The sequence below is a fragment of the Juglans microcarpa x Juglans regia genome, chromosome 8S, assembly GCF_004785595.1.
Source record: "Juglans microcarpa x Juglans regia isolate MS1-56 chromosome 8S, Jm3101_v1.0, whole genome shotgun sequence".
Classification (NCBI taxonomy): Eukaryota; Viridiplantae; Streptophyta; class Magnoliopsida; order Fagales; family Juglandaceae; genus Juglans; species Juglans microcarpa x Juglans regia.
The window spans coordinates 105,294-120,463 of NC_054609.1; the positions used below are offsets into that span (position 1 = coordinate 105,294).

Below are 15,170 nucleotides of genomic sequence, written 5' to 3' on the forward strand. Positions count from 1 at the left end.
AATATCCATACAAAACTGCAACAAGCTGCTTTACAAACTACATCCATACCAACTATACATAACAGTTTTAAAAACTGCTCAATGTCCATACAAAATCCATACAAACTGCTCATACATTAACCTAACCATATTGTTTACAAACTGCTTATACATTACATCACTATTTTACAGTTTTACAAACTGTACATTTTGGGAGTGTTACAATCTGCTCAATATCCATACATCAACTACATAGTCCAATACAAAATCAAAACTCCAATACTACCAAGTAACAACCAACATGCAACTAGAAATACAAAAGCCCAATACAACCGAAGCAGTTGGCGTGAATGCCTTATTTCAGCTTCTTATTCCCGAAGCACCAACTCCTTCTTCATAACCTCAATCTCCCTCTTGTGGACATCGTCGAGTATCTTCTCGAGCTCTTTCTCATTTCTTATCAAGTCATTGGTTCTTCCTCAAAGTTGAAGCTCATTCTCCTCATTACTATCTGCCCACTTGAAAAACTTGAAGCATGGTAATCTCTGATGATTTTAAACATAAATAACAAATGTTAGATGTTTTAATATTATTCATTACATGAACAAAAATGTTTTATATACAAATGATGTAGTTACCTTAGTATTGTACTTTGAAAACCTTAAGAAGGGTCGTCCTGGATTCTTTGCAGTACTTGAAAGTCTCAGTGTGGCTGGCTCCTCACAAAAACAAAATGATATACCCAAAGCACATTTAGCAAGGATGAAGAAGCATCCTAACATGTAGCAAAATAACAATTGGTTCAAATTGGAGAGAGGGAACATATAAAGCAGTTTTTGTAGGAAACAAAAAATTATTGGCATTTTTATATTAATTGGTGTTAACAAAATAAGTACAACACTATATCATCCCAATTGATGCTAACCATTCACTACTGTTTTTGTACTCAAGCATAAATAAAAATGTGGATAGGATAGCATAAACAATATTAATGTAGTAGGTACATAGATCTGTCTACTTGGTTGGGATCCCCGAAAATTCATTTATGAAAAGTTTCTTTTCAAGATTCAAAAAAAAATGTGGAAGTTTATCAAGAAGATCAAAAGTTAAAAATTACAGTAAATGTTGTAATGGGAAAAGGTGACTGACTTATCGCATACATCTTCTGGAGTAAAAATTACATTTAATGTAACAGTAAACATACCAATAACAGTAACAATATAACATCTTAATGTAACGAAAAACATCCCAATAACAGTAAATTTTTAACATTTTAATGTAACAATAAACACCCCAATAACAGTAACAGTGTTACATTTTAATGTAACATCCCATTAATATTTAAATAATTATAGTTTAATACAATTTGCTGAAACATCCCACTAAAGGTGTAGTTTTATGCATTCCATAGAAATGCTACTACTCTCATACATGAGTGGAATTTATAAATTGGCAACTTAACAAGGAAGATATGGTATATGATTTGAATAATTACATGACTAAATAGTTAATGCAAGAATTATCATCATAGGCAATGTATTACATAACTAAATGTACAATGTATGATAAAGAATTATTGACTTTCAAATATTTGGAAAGTAAAACCAAAGCACAGACAAGGAGAATTAATGTAACATCCCACAAACATTTTAATAATTACAGTCTAATACAATTTGCTGAAGTATCCCACTAAAGTTTTATTTTATGCATTCCATAGAGATGCTACTACTCTCATACGGAAATGGAATTTATAAATTGATAACTTAACAAGGAAGATATGGTATGTGATTTGAATAATTACATGATTAAATAGTTAATGCAAGAATTATACATCATAGGTAATGTACATGACTAAATGTACAATGTATGATAAAGAATCATTGACTTCCAAACATTTGGAAAGTAAAACCAAAGCACAGGCAAGGAGAAAACAAACGAGATTTTTGCAATGAGGAAACGTTGAAACTCGGCCCGATCGATAAGGGTGTAACCGGTCCGGTTCGGTCCGGTTTTAGATAAAATCTAGGACCGAACCGGTATGTACCAGTTTTGTATTTTTCAAAACCGATTACGTCTCGGTTACCATCCTAAACCGGTTTTACCGGTTTCCAGTCTGGTCCTGTTTTCCGGTTTTTTAAAAATGTAAAAAATATATAATAAAGTGTTACTTCTTATGATAAAATGTTATTAATAATTTAATATATATATTATGTTTAAATCATATGATCAATTAAATTTTCATCTTTAAGATTAAGCTTTTATTTTATAAATTATAATAACATTATCTTACATATAATTATATTACTAACATATGATCAAATAAATTATAAATGTTCATATTTAAGATTAACATTTTATGTTATAATTTATAAATTATAATATAAAATTATTTCATATATGATATATAATTATATATATTATATATAAATATTTAATATAAAATTATATGTTATATATAAATATTTTGTATAATATATAAAATTAATTTTTATATATATTTTTCTAACCGGTCCGATTCGGTTTGGTCCGGTCCCGAAAACTACGGAACTGAAACCGGATCGGATTCGGCCTGTTTTCATAATATAGGAACCGGTTCCGGACCGGAGCGGTTCAAAACCAGACCAACCGGTCCGGTCCAGACCGGTTTTCCAGTTTAAATTTACACCCCTACCGATCGATGATTACAAAAAATCTTTTGAGGTTAGGGTTTGGGTTTGGGTTTCAGATCTTGATAACCAAACAAATTTAGGACTAGGGTTTTGGGCCTTGATAACAAAATAAATTTGGGTTATAGTTAGGGTTTTGGGGTTTTGTGGGAAGGGGATTTCATATCTAGGTGTAGAAGAAGAAAGAAGGGGCTTTGATGGGTTCCTGTGGAAGACGAAGGGGAATGTGGCTTTGTGGCTTCATGGAGAAGACGAAGAGAAGACGAAGACAGTGACTTCGGGTGTTCTTGGGTCCATGGGTAGGAGGGTTCGTGGAGAAGACGAATGGGGCTCTGTGGCTTCGTGGAGAAGATGAAGAGAAGACTTTGCAAAACTGTTGGTTCATGGAGACCACGAAGACTGACAGTAGAGAAGAAGAAAATTGGGCTGCGATGGCTTTGTTGGGTGGCCAGTTCATGGAGAACGATGGGGATTCATGGATGTAGAAGATGAAGAAGAAGACAGAGCGAAGGAAATTTTCGTGGTAATAGACGAAATGGGAAAGGAGGCCAATCAACTCCTTCTGTCTTCGAGGGAAAAGAGCCAAACAACGATGTTGCACATTTACATTTCTGTTTTCTCTTCTGTCTTCGAGCAAGTAGCAAACGGCAATGTTCCAATAATGAATGCCACATCAGACACGATGCCGCAAGGGTGCCACTACCCGATTGCAAGTAGCATTTTTGAAAAAATAATATTCTAATAATATTTTATTCAACTTTCATCTCATCTCATCTCATATCAACTCACTATCTAAATTCCTACAAAAAGCAAAGTATTATTTTATTATGATTAAGATTATTATATTATTTTTAAAAAATATTTTAAATCTGTACAAAATATTATATTTGACAAAAAATGTTTTTATACTTTTCAAGTGTATTTTTTTTTTAAGAATTTAAAGAGTGATTTTTTATTTTTAAGAGGAAAAGAGGATAACATCACAATTTCTTGATAACTTAATGGAGTGATTGGTGATTAGAATAAGTATGGTAGTTTCAAGTTTAAGGGTAATGTGTATTTTTCCCAAAAAGAAGATTTGTATAGCATTTTTAGGCTTTGGTCGTCATGCGTGCATCTTGAATGTAGAATGTGTTTTGGATAAGAGTACCAGTCGCGATGACAAAACCAACCCTCGTGAGAAACAAATGCAAATAAGCTTTATCTTCGGTAGCCGAATGCCACGAGTTCTAGGATCTCAATCCCCCACCGCATTCCATATGTCAATGAGCCCTCGCTGATTTCCATGTGCTGGATTATTCCTAGCCAAATAAATTCATACATCGCTTAAAAATGACCTGCGACAGAATCTGAACCGATGCACTCACGACCTCGAAAATGCCAAAGATAGTTGAAACAAGTAACGAACTTTCTAATAAGGCCCTCGTAGTCCCAAACAACATCTGAAATATTTCGCATGCGAATCAAGCAGCATAAGATGATCGCCCACTAGAATCTTCTGAATCTGAACCATCAACCATCTTCTCAAGGGAATCCATATCCCCAGCTTTAGAGAGGGTGTGTATCCTAAGCTTGTCTGCATCTTCACTGAGTACAAAAATAGATATCATGAGCATGGCTAACAACGTTTTCAAAGTTTTGACTTAATCAAGAAAAGGATAGAGGCATACTCTGTAACTCCAAAAATTTCCTTGACAACCAAGGAGCTGTCTCTCGAACAGAAGTCTGGCAGCTAGCCAGAAAATGAAACAGAAGAACAATCAATTCAAGGGATAATACAACACCTCCCACCCCCCCCCCCCCCCCCCCCCCCCCCCCCCCCCCCCCCCCAAAACACCAAATAAAAACAAAAGGTAAAGCTTAGAATTTACTAAATTCATAATGAAAATATCTTTCCAATTTTATTTTATTCTAACAACAACATGCATAAAACCGTGCAAAGTTTCAAGCACACAGATACACTGGGAATTCTTGCATGCATGACAGACATGTGCCAGGCTTCATAAGGAATTAAGCTTCAAGATCTTTGAGTCAGTGCCAAAACTGACATTTTGATTCTCTTTTACAGAAATCAAAAACCATTTCTATTCAAGAACGTTTTGAAGAGCCAAAGAAGACAGTTCAGCTGTAGGCCACACTCTCAAAACCACTATCCTTAACATCTACTGATCCTTCCACCCATGCAATAATGCAGCTTGAAGCAGGTTTAACTACGGAGAACATGTTTGAAAATTTGATGAGGAGCAAGGACCAAAAACTTTCAAGGCAGTTTTCCTGCTATCACAAGCTTAAATTTTTCAAGGCAGCAGTTTATTAAAAAAATAAGCCCATGCATCAACTTTTCAGCCACTTACCTCAGACAGATAGAAAACCTTTCCAAAGAGGGCCTGGACAGCTAGTTTTCTCTTGAAACCCTTTTCAGAATAACCTGACATGTCCAAGACAACAGGGCCTGAAAATCATAGACAAGCCATAAGTATCTGGTAGCATTGGAGCTACAGTGAGGCATTTATCTAACTAAAATCTTATTCTTGAATTGTTCCTCAAGAAGGTTAATGAGCAAGTTCACTTATGCATCAAGTGCACAAGACGATGAAAAAATCATCAATGCAGACACCCCAACACTAATAGAAAGTGAGAGAGAAGCAGACATGAAGAATAACAATGGGAGAAAACGAGCATCAATTTTCAATATAACAAAGATCTCCTTCCCATAAGTTTCCAATTTTCAAAGGAATGTCTTGGTTTATCTTGTGAACAGCTTTAAATAGAATAACACATCCTAAAATTCAGCAGAACAAAAGAGGAGTCCCAAACAAACCCAATGTGCGTCCGTGCATGCAGCAGGATTATGAAAAGGGTGAAAAGACCTTCATGAAATTCACTGTGGAGAGACTATGGTTTTCTTCCCTTCAAGATTTTAAATGGCGTTCGTATGGTAGGAAGTTGCAATTCCCAATCACGAAAAAGTGTTGCTTGTCGCAAACCATATACAAAGTAATTTCAGAAAAAGAACATTCAGTCTGGAGCAATAGGTTACAACTCCACTTGCATGCGATGGGTTGTAGAGTTGAGATTGTTTAAGCAGACATGAGACAAAAGAATACAATCTAACACTAACAGTGCCATACTGTCATTGCATTGCGACCTGAAGGAAAAATCATTAAGACTCTCAAACAAAAAATTATTAACTCAGGATAAACAGTGTATTAAATTATTAATACTCTTGAATATATGAAGCTAAATCGTAGGATATTTGGAAAGCAAAGCACAAACTTATCCGAAGCATTTCTTATCAAATTACTAGTCTACGTACAACAAAAGTGAAAATAAGTTTTCATTTACACTAGCAAACGCCCTAATCCTAATGTTTTAAATCCCAATAAATTGTAAAAGGGCAATATTGTGGCTTACAACATGATAGGACAATAGTTTTCATTAGAGATTATATAGAGAAGATAAAGTCGAGCGCGTGTCTATGATGCTTTATGTCTCCATCAACATCCAATGTACAACACGGGTGGGAAGGAAAAGTCCTACCTCAATGTATCCCCATCAGATTAGACTTCTAGATAGGCCAGAAGAGAACAGTATGAATCAGACCATACAAGTGCCGCAAGCGATGGAACTAAGAGTTACCTTTATCTCGCACAATGCGTCTTGAAATTTCGTTTAAAATCTCAGTCACTTGGGAATCATCCAACATAGAAGCTTTCCTAAGCTCAATTAAATTGGAAATCAAGTCGGGGTTGAAGGGCTTCTCATTCAAAGCATACCGAATGTACTTGCGCAAGATTTCCTCCATGCCGAAACCAGTCTGGAAATGAATGGGTAGTTGAGTAACAAAACTGAGACAGCTTTTTGTGCGAAACCGACCAACACAAGGAGATCACCCGAGTCATGTTATAGAATAATAAGGAAAATAATCATGATACTCGACACAAAGCAGTTGTCTTTCTCTAGGAACAAGCGACTGGCGCGGTTAGAACAAAGTAGAGGATGCAAGCATAATACATTAGAATGGGAAACCCATCAAAATCAATCAAATTGCATGTGTGCAGGTGGGTGTGCTATGCATGTCATCTCACCTTTCTCTCAAGTCTCTTGAGAGCATCATCAAGTGTTTCGTTATCTCTTTCCTCCAGAAATACCTCATCAATTGATTTGCAAAGCATCACATTTTTATTGACCTGAACTAAGAGAAAAACACCCATTACGAAGATAAATCACTGTTAAAAAACTCCATGGAATGCACCAAAAAAAAAAAAAACTCAGACCAATCGCCTGCGCTTTTCTCTTGGGGAAGTGAACTTTCGGACGGTCTTGACAAAGGCGATGACGAAAGTCAGGCCGGCATATACCAAAGGAAGAGCGAGAATCCAGGGCAAGGAGCTGGAGCCAACTCTAGGCCCGGGAATGGCCTGAGCGACGGAGCCGGTGAACTCCACGAGGTCCAAGGCCTTATCCTGAATCCAAGGCAAGTCTTCCTCCTCCTCCACCACTTGTTCCTTCTTCTGCTTTTTCCCTTGCTCCTGGGGAACGGCGTTGAGATCTTTCTTCGCCGCCGCTAAGCGAGTTGAGGGGTTTCTGTGTATTGTGCGTAAACGAGGGATTTGAATAACACTGTGAGCGGTACATGAAACAGAAGAAGAAGGGAACGCAAATGTGGAAAACTTGGAGCGGGGAAGCAATTGAGACGCATAGGAGCAAGTACAGGCAGCAGCCGCCATAGCCATGGTTAGGGCCGGGGACGGTCACGGCAGAGTAAAAAATACCGAAGGCAATTTATCAAGTTTTGGTAATTAGCGTAGTTGGGATACTGGCGGCATTTCTTGTTATTTATCTATGTATTAAGACAATAAATGGTCATTTGAAGACATTTTGTAATTTGTAGCACTAATGTAAGAGCATTAGCATTGACGCAGGTAAAGGTAAAGATAAAATTCGATTAAAATCACATATTTTATTTTTTATCTATTCCATTTAAAAGAGTTTTTCACATTAAATTATCCACCAAAATAATATTAATATTGTTTTCTTAAATTTTTTTTCATATTTTATAATCATACTAATTATATGTTAATTAATAACTTAATTTTAAATTAAATTATTATTTGTCAACTATCTTTTTCTGCCAACTTAATAATATTTTAGATGAGAGAAATAACTTACAAAATATTCAATAAATGGAAACAATAATCATCCAAATATGTAGATTTATTGTAATTTATAAGTAAAAAAAATGCATTTATCTTTTTTAATGTAGATAATTTAGTAGGGTTGTTAACTAAATCTTGGTTTACATTTATATTTGCCTACACTGCTCTAACAGATTCAAGCACATTAATTGTATTTGAGTAATTTTAAATGCATCAAATTTGAATTTATTATTAATGTTATATTACTCTTCACATTTATAAGGCGAAGTAGAATTGTAACTGCGAAACCACGTTCCCTCGACAAGTTCTATCTATCAGCTACCACCGTATTGGGTTCAGTTTGATCCGATATCGGTTCGGTTTTTCTTAAAATCAATCTGGTTTCGATATATTTTTTTTTTTTAACACTGAATCAATTCATATATATATTTTAATTTTTTATATTGTATAAAATATTTTTTACAGGATTTTTTATATTATATATAATTTTATATATAATTATATATAAAATAATTTTATATTATATGATAAATTACTAATTAATATGACATTAAATCTTAAAATCCTATATAAATAACTATATATTATCACTATGTATCATAATATACTATAATCGTGTCTTAACAAATCAATTCATTTTGATCTAAACTAATTTATATCAAATTTAAGCTCATTAATTTTGTGTCGTTTTCATGTTATTTTGTATGTAAATCATTTTTGTATACAAAGACTAGCGCTGGGCTCGTCTTCGATAAAACATTAAAATTGCTTTATTAATATATGGGTGAAGGGTATCATTGTTTTAAATTTTGTTTTGATGATAATTTCAATTTAAGTATTTAAATTGAATATTTCGGCATTCTTGCATACCATTTCGAGATTAATGATATATATACTTATATATAAAAATTAATAACTAATATAATAAATACATGTCTATATACGTGTATATCATATATGTGTGTGTATATGAAAGAGTTTTTTTTTTTAAATGAATAATTTCATTTATTCATATAGTTTGCAACATAGAACGGATACAAGGAGGAACACTCTCCAAAATAATGCTCTCCCCGGAGAGTTTTAATGCATCCTTTGCAAGACAATGTGCCAGTCCATTACATTTCCTAGGAATAAAAGAAATCGACCAATGCTGAAAGTGTTGCAGCAACAATATAATATCAGAAATCATCAAACCAGTAGGAGTCCAATGATCTACTGCCCCTTTAATATCATTCACCACCTTTTGGGCATCACCCTCCAGAATAATGCTTTGCAAAGTTGTTTACCAAGGATAACAGCTTTAAGTGCAGCAAAAGCCTCAGCTAGATATGCATCAGGGAAAAGATCACGTTGAGATCGAAGTGAGCATATAACTTTCCCAATCCAATCACGTACAATAACCCTTACCCCAACTCTGCAGTTGACTTTATCAACTGATGCATCCCAATTGACTTTAAAGACATGAAGAGGAGGAGCCCTCCACTGGAAAACAATCTGACTTTCAACCACTCTGCCCTCATCAATTTTCTGATTAGCAGCCTTGAAATCCATGTTCTGCTGAATAGCCATTTGCAATAAAACATTTGGATCCAAGAACTTGCCTTCAAATACAAAAGAGTTCCTCCTTTTCCATAACTGGTAAACAGTTATTGCAAAAATAGCCATTTCATCTTCATCTAGAGCAATAAACAAAAAACTCACCAAATCCTTAAAGGAAGAATCCAATACTGCCACCTTCTGCAGTCTTTTGAAACTGAATCCTCACACATCTTGAGCTGATTTGCAACGCCATAAAATATGAGAATCTGACTCAAGTTCCATTCCACACACAGGGCACAAAGAAGATTCAACAATCTTTCTTTTAAACAGATTCTGGTTGGTGGGTAATGACTCGTGGCATGCTCTCCATATCATCATTCTGACAGCATTAGTAGTATTCAGCTTCCATATCATAGTCCAAAAATCTTTCCTCAGTGATCTCTTCGATGACTCCCCCTTTGCAGTTGCCTCCATAACACAAAGCAGGTGATAAGCACTCTTTACAGAGGACTTACCATCACCATTTCCCTCAACAGAACCCGGTTCCAAGCACAAGTAGACTTATCAATTAGGGAGCTAACCTTCCACCCAGCATATCGAGCTTGCATAAGAGATTGAATTTTAAAAGTGGAAGGACAAGGGATCCACTTATCAAACCATATGTTCACAGATTCTCCATTGCCAATTCCCCATAATAAGCCTTCTTGCAAAACTGTCTTTGCTGTCATGAAGCTTCTCCAGAGATAAGAAGCATTGCTACCCACCTTTGCTTGAAAGAAGTTGGATTTAAAAAAATACTTAGCTTTAAGTACCCTGGCAGCAAGTGAATGAGGATGTTGCAAAATTCTCCAGCCTTGTTTAGCAAGGAGAGCCATATTAAAGTCTTCAAAATCTCTGTAGCCAAGTCCTCCTTCCAGTTTAGACTTACCAAGCAATTTCCAAGAAATCCAATGGGTTTTGGTCCTGTCTCCTCTACTGCCCCACCAGAATTTCTGCATAAGTTTGTTGATGGCCATCAAAATTGTTCTGGGAAGCTGGAAGATACTCATGCAGTATGTTGGGATAGCCTGCACCACTGATTTCAGCAACACTTCTTTACCTGACTGAGAGAGAAATTTTACTTTCCAACTTTGCATCCTATTTTGAATACTGTCCAGGATGGGTCTAAAAGCTGTCATTTTTTGTTTCCCCACATAAGAAGGGAGACCCAAGTATTTCTCAAAAGACTTAGCTTCCTTCATTCTTGTAGTAGAGAGAATAGCCAGTTTTGCATCAACTCTAGTGTTCTTGCTAAAGAAAATAGCAGATTTGTCAATATTGAGTTTTTGACCTGAAACAGCTTCATAAGAGTTGAGTAATTTGAAAAGTCTGCTCCACTCCAAAGGATTAGCCTTACAAAAGAGCAAACTATCATCTGCAAAAAAGAGATGGTTAACCAGTAAAGATCCTCTAGCAAAGGGAAAGCCAGAAATAAAACCTCTTTTCTCAGCCTTATCCAACATTTGACCCAACACTTCTGAGCAAAGAATGAAAAGATAAGGGGAAATAGGGTCCCCTTACCTTATACCTCGAGAGGGATTTAAAGTTTGCTGAGGAGAACCATTAATCAAAATGGAATATTTCATTGTGCTAACACACTTTATAATCAGGTCTGTCCATTGGCCCCCAAACCCCATTATTTTCAACACTGCTTCAAGGAAACCCCATTCAACTCTGTCATAGGCCTTGCTCATATCTAATTTGAGTGCCGTGTACCCTTCCTTCTTGCCTCTCATTCTGTTTTGCATAGAGTGTATGGCTTCATAAGCCACAATTATATTGTTTGAAATCAAACGACCAGGAACAAAGGCACTTTGAGCATTAGAAATAATGTGGGGAAGAAGAGATTTAAGTCTGTTGGCTAGAACTTTGGAAACTATCTTGTAGACCACATTACACAAGCTAATGGGTCTGAATTCAGAGACAAGACTAGGATTTTTCTTCTTTGGATAAGGACAATGTATGTTTCATTAATAGCTTCAAAACCTGTACCAGCAGAAATAACTTCTTTCACTGCAGAGACCACACCTTGACCTACCACATTCCAATTCTCTTCGTAGAAGCTTGCCGAGAAGCCATCTGGCCTAGGAGAGCTTAGAGGGTTCATTTCAAATACATCAGCTTTCACCTCTTCATAAGTGCATTCCTTTTGAAGTTGCCAGTTCATCTCATCACTAATAACAGGTTCAACCTCCCTCAGAATCTCATCAGAGCTGCTAGGAAAAGAAGAAGAGAAGAGATCCTGGTAAAACTCTTGAAAGACCTTACAAATGTCTTCCTGATTATTAGCACACTGACCCCTTTCATTAGAGATCCTCTTTATTGTGTCAACTTGTCTTCTATGAGAGGCACACTTATGGAAATACTTAGAGTTTCTGTCCCCTTCCTTCAGCCATTTCTCCTTGGCTCTTTGTCTCCACTTTAAGTCCTCATCCTCCAATAAAACATCAACCTCTTGTTGGAGCCCCTTAATCGTCGCATTAAAATCCCCTTGATTGATATTATGTAATTCTTGAATCATAACCCTTTTGAGGTTTAATTGCTTCCTATGGTCCCCTCTCACGGTTTTGGACCAATTTGTCAGTTGGCTTCTACAACTAGCTAGGCCAAGCTTTAAAGAGTTCATAGAATTACAACCTGTGATTGAAGCACCCCATGCCCTTTTAATTAACTCTTTGCACTCTTGCTTCTTGGACCAAAGGGCTTCATATCTGAAAATCTTGGCAGGTATTCTTTGCTGCTCATCTTCACACTCACAAGAGAAAAATAAAGGATTGTGATCAGAGTGCACCACAGGTAAGACTTGGACAAGACAGTTACTGTAGGACATTTGTAGATCACCATTGCCTAAGACCCTGTCTAGTCTTTCTTTGATGAATTCTCCCCCTTCTCTCTTATTGCTCCAGGTAAACTTGGATCCCTTATACCCCAGATCAGTTAGCTCACAGTCATAGAGGGCCTCTCTAAAACTCTCCATCTGAGAGAATGGTCTATTAGCAGCTCCAAACTTCTCATCATTAGTGAGAATTTCATTAAAATCTCTCATGCACAACCATGCCATATGTTCCAGAGGTTTAAGCCTTCTAAGTAACTGCCAACTTTCTTTCCTTTTTTCCACCAGAGGGTTGCCATAGAAGCCAGACAGCATGCATTTCTGTGTGCCAACCTCCTTAGTAAGAATCAGAGAAATGTGGCTATTTGAATAGGAAAACAACTCAGCATTTACTTCTTGTTTCCAAAACATTGCTAGCCCCCCACTTCTACCAACACAATCCACCACAAAACTACAATCAAAACCAATTCTATTACGGATTTTCTCAAGCTTTTCCCTCCTACATTTAGTTTCTGACAGAAAAAACCACCACTGGGACCTTATCTTTCACCAAAAGGTGAAGCTCACGAACTATCCGAAAGTTCCCAAGCCCTCGACAGTTCCAACTTAGAAGTTTCATGGTGATTGGCAGGGCTGCTCAGCAGCCACTGCCAATGAAATCTCCATATTAATTGCCTCATGAATCAACTTGTGCCTCTTACCCGCCACTAACTCCTCTTCACCCAGCTGCTTTCTTTTATGAGAAATGGAACTCAATTCTAATTCTATACTTCCATTGTTTGGCAACTCAGACACATGAGAACCTGCACGTGCTCTTCTTTTCCAAGTAGAGTACTTTGTAGACCCTGCCTTACCAGCTGGAAGGTAACGAACCTCTTGATTACTAATGCTGACTTGGCCATTTGGTGGATGAGTCATCCCAGATTTTTCTGTTGACTTCACTCCATCAACAATTGTTTCCTCGAAAAGACTGCCCTTGTTTGAAACAGCAATTTCTAAAAACGATTCTGCCTCCACTGACTCAACCTCCACCCCACCTTTATTATTGTCAACTTTCCTTGTAGAGAAAGGAATAAATGAGTTACCAAAATTGGTCTCCTTCTGCTGAGCCGACCCTTGTTTCATGGGATTCTCCTGATTACAAGCCACAGAATCCTCCACATACTGAAGCTTACCATCTTTGGACCCTTCCTTACAGGATTCACTAGAATCCTCACTCCAGCCAATCTCCGATGAACCACCATTACCAGAGACCTTCCTCTCCATAGAAGACTTGTTGAAGGGGCCATTACTCGAAGCCCTCAACCATGCACCATATTGCTGATTGAATCCATCCACTAGAAGCTTTCCTTTTTCCAGTTTTTCACATCTACCTACCTTGTGTTTAAACAAACCACAATGGTAACAAAAGTTAGGCAACCTCTCATATTTAAAAGGGATCCAATACTTAACATCACCCAAAGTAAGAAATCTGCCTCTAGTAAGGGGCTTAGTAATATCAATCCAGACTTTCACACGTAAAAATTTCCCCCAACATGCACCACTGCTGTCAGCATCAACCATAATGACATCACCCATAGTGTTTTCCAATTTTTCACCAGTTCCAATATTCATCCCTGCAAACGGCATATCATGGCATTGAATCCAGAAATGTTCAATATGAAACTGCATCTCCTTAAGAGAATCAACCCCCACACAATCTTGAATACAAATAAGGTTCTTGTCAAAAGCCCATGGGCGCCCATTGAGAATTCTCTTTTTGTCAATCACATCTTTAAGTTCAATTAAGAACTTGTTCACTCCACTTCCTTGAAGACGACCTTACCTTCAACCTACCATACTTTTGCTAAAGTTGTTTTGAAAGCCCCTCGGTTGACTCCTTTGTCTGACATCACGCATGCCATAATGCAAGTCTTACTTTTTGTAACAGAAAAAGAAATGTTTTCCTTGCTAATCTCGACTTCCTGTAGTTCCTCCTCAGTCAACTTCAAACCTTCACATAACAATGACAAGACCCCTTCCATGACACCAATCTCTACAGGCCAAAAACCCAGGAGAAAAACCAACTCTAAGTTTACAGAGAAACTTAGAGAGAAAAACCTCACTTTCTCTCAGAGAAAGAAGGTATTACAAGCCCATATCTGAGAAGCCTGAATAATAGTTATATTTATAATTAATACTACATATTTTTACTTGTATATGAAAGAGTTGGCAATTTATAAAATGAATATACATCGAAAAATTAAAAAAATAGGGATATTGGTGTTAAAATAAAATATTAAAAAAATTACATACTTGAGTTGAGAAACAATAGAAAAAAACAAAGAAAAAAATTAAACGAACTGAAAAAATATTAAAAACAATGATATTTAAAAAAAATAATTAGGGGACATATTTAAAATTAAAAAAATATATATATATAAATACAGTTCATATTTTAGAATTAAATAAATTCCATATAGATTTAAAAATTACAAGAATGCCATCCAAACCCAATAAAACTATAAAACTTCCATTAAAACATTCCACAACAAAATAGGGTTCAAAATGCAAATTTTGGCCGGAATTGCTAAAATTAGCAAGAATGGGCTAGAATTTGGAACGAAAATTAACGATGAGATACAATGTACCGAATACTATACCGGAACGGAAAATTCCAATTGAAATGGCTTGAATGTAATGGAATTGGAAACTATGATTTGTATCCTTCCATCAAAGTCAATTCATGTAAGGCTTGGCAAAAATTTTATCTGACACCTGATCCGACTATATGGAAGTTGAAAAATTCGTAGTTTGGACTCAGAATCCAAGCTCTTAAAATAGTTAGAGTCAGAATCGGAGTTCAACAAGACTCCAAACTACCAACTACCAACTCCGACTCCACTAAATATACTTAATATATTTTATATTGTAAGATAAATGATAGAAATCTGAGTAGCCTAACAGTTGGGACAT

At 36.2% G+C, this 15,170-nt stretch overlaps 1 protein-coding gene across 2 annotated transcripts; it reads right to left on the reverse strand.

Moving 5' to 3' along the window:
• Positions 1 to 3,922: 3,922 nt before the first annotated feature.
• On the reverse strand, positions 3,923 to 7,485 carry LOC121243962. 2 transcript variants are annotated; one of them, XM_041142017.1, is made up of 6 exons: positions 6,923 to 7,485; positions 6,734 to 6,835; positions 6,285 to 6,462; positions 5,000 to 5,097; positions 4,316 to 4,377; positions 3,923 to 4,232 (listed from the first exon to the last, which is right to left on the reverse strand). In XM_041142017.1, the coding sequence occupies exons 1-6, from the start codon at positions 7,379 to 7,381 to the stop codon at positions 4,109 to 4,111; spliced, it is 1,023 nt and encodes a 340-aa protein (XP_040997951.1). In that variant the 5' UTR covers positions 7,382 to 7,485; the 3' UTR covers positions 3,923 to 4,108. The 2 variants fall into 2 exon arrangements, with proteins under 2 accessions (XP_040997951.1, XP_040997952.1); XM_041142018.1 differs by lacking the exons at positions 3,923 to 4,232; positions 4,316 to 4,377 and adding an exon at positions 4,525 to 4,859 and having other exon boundaries at positions 5,001 to 5,097; positions 6,923 to 7,476.
• Between the last annotated feature and the right edge of the window lie 7,685 nt (positions 7,486 to 15,170).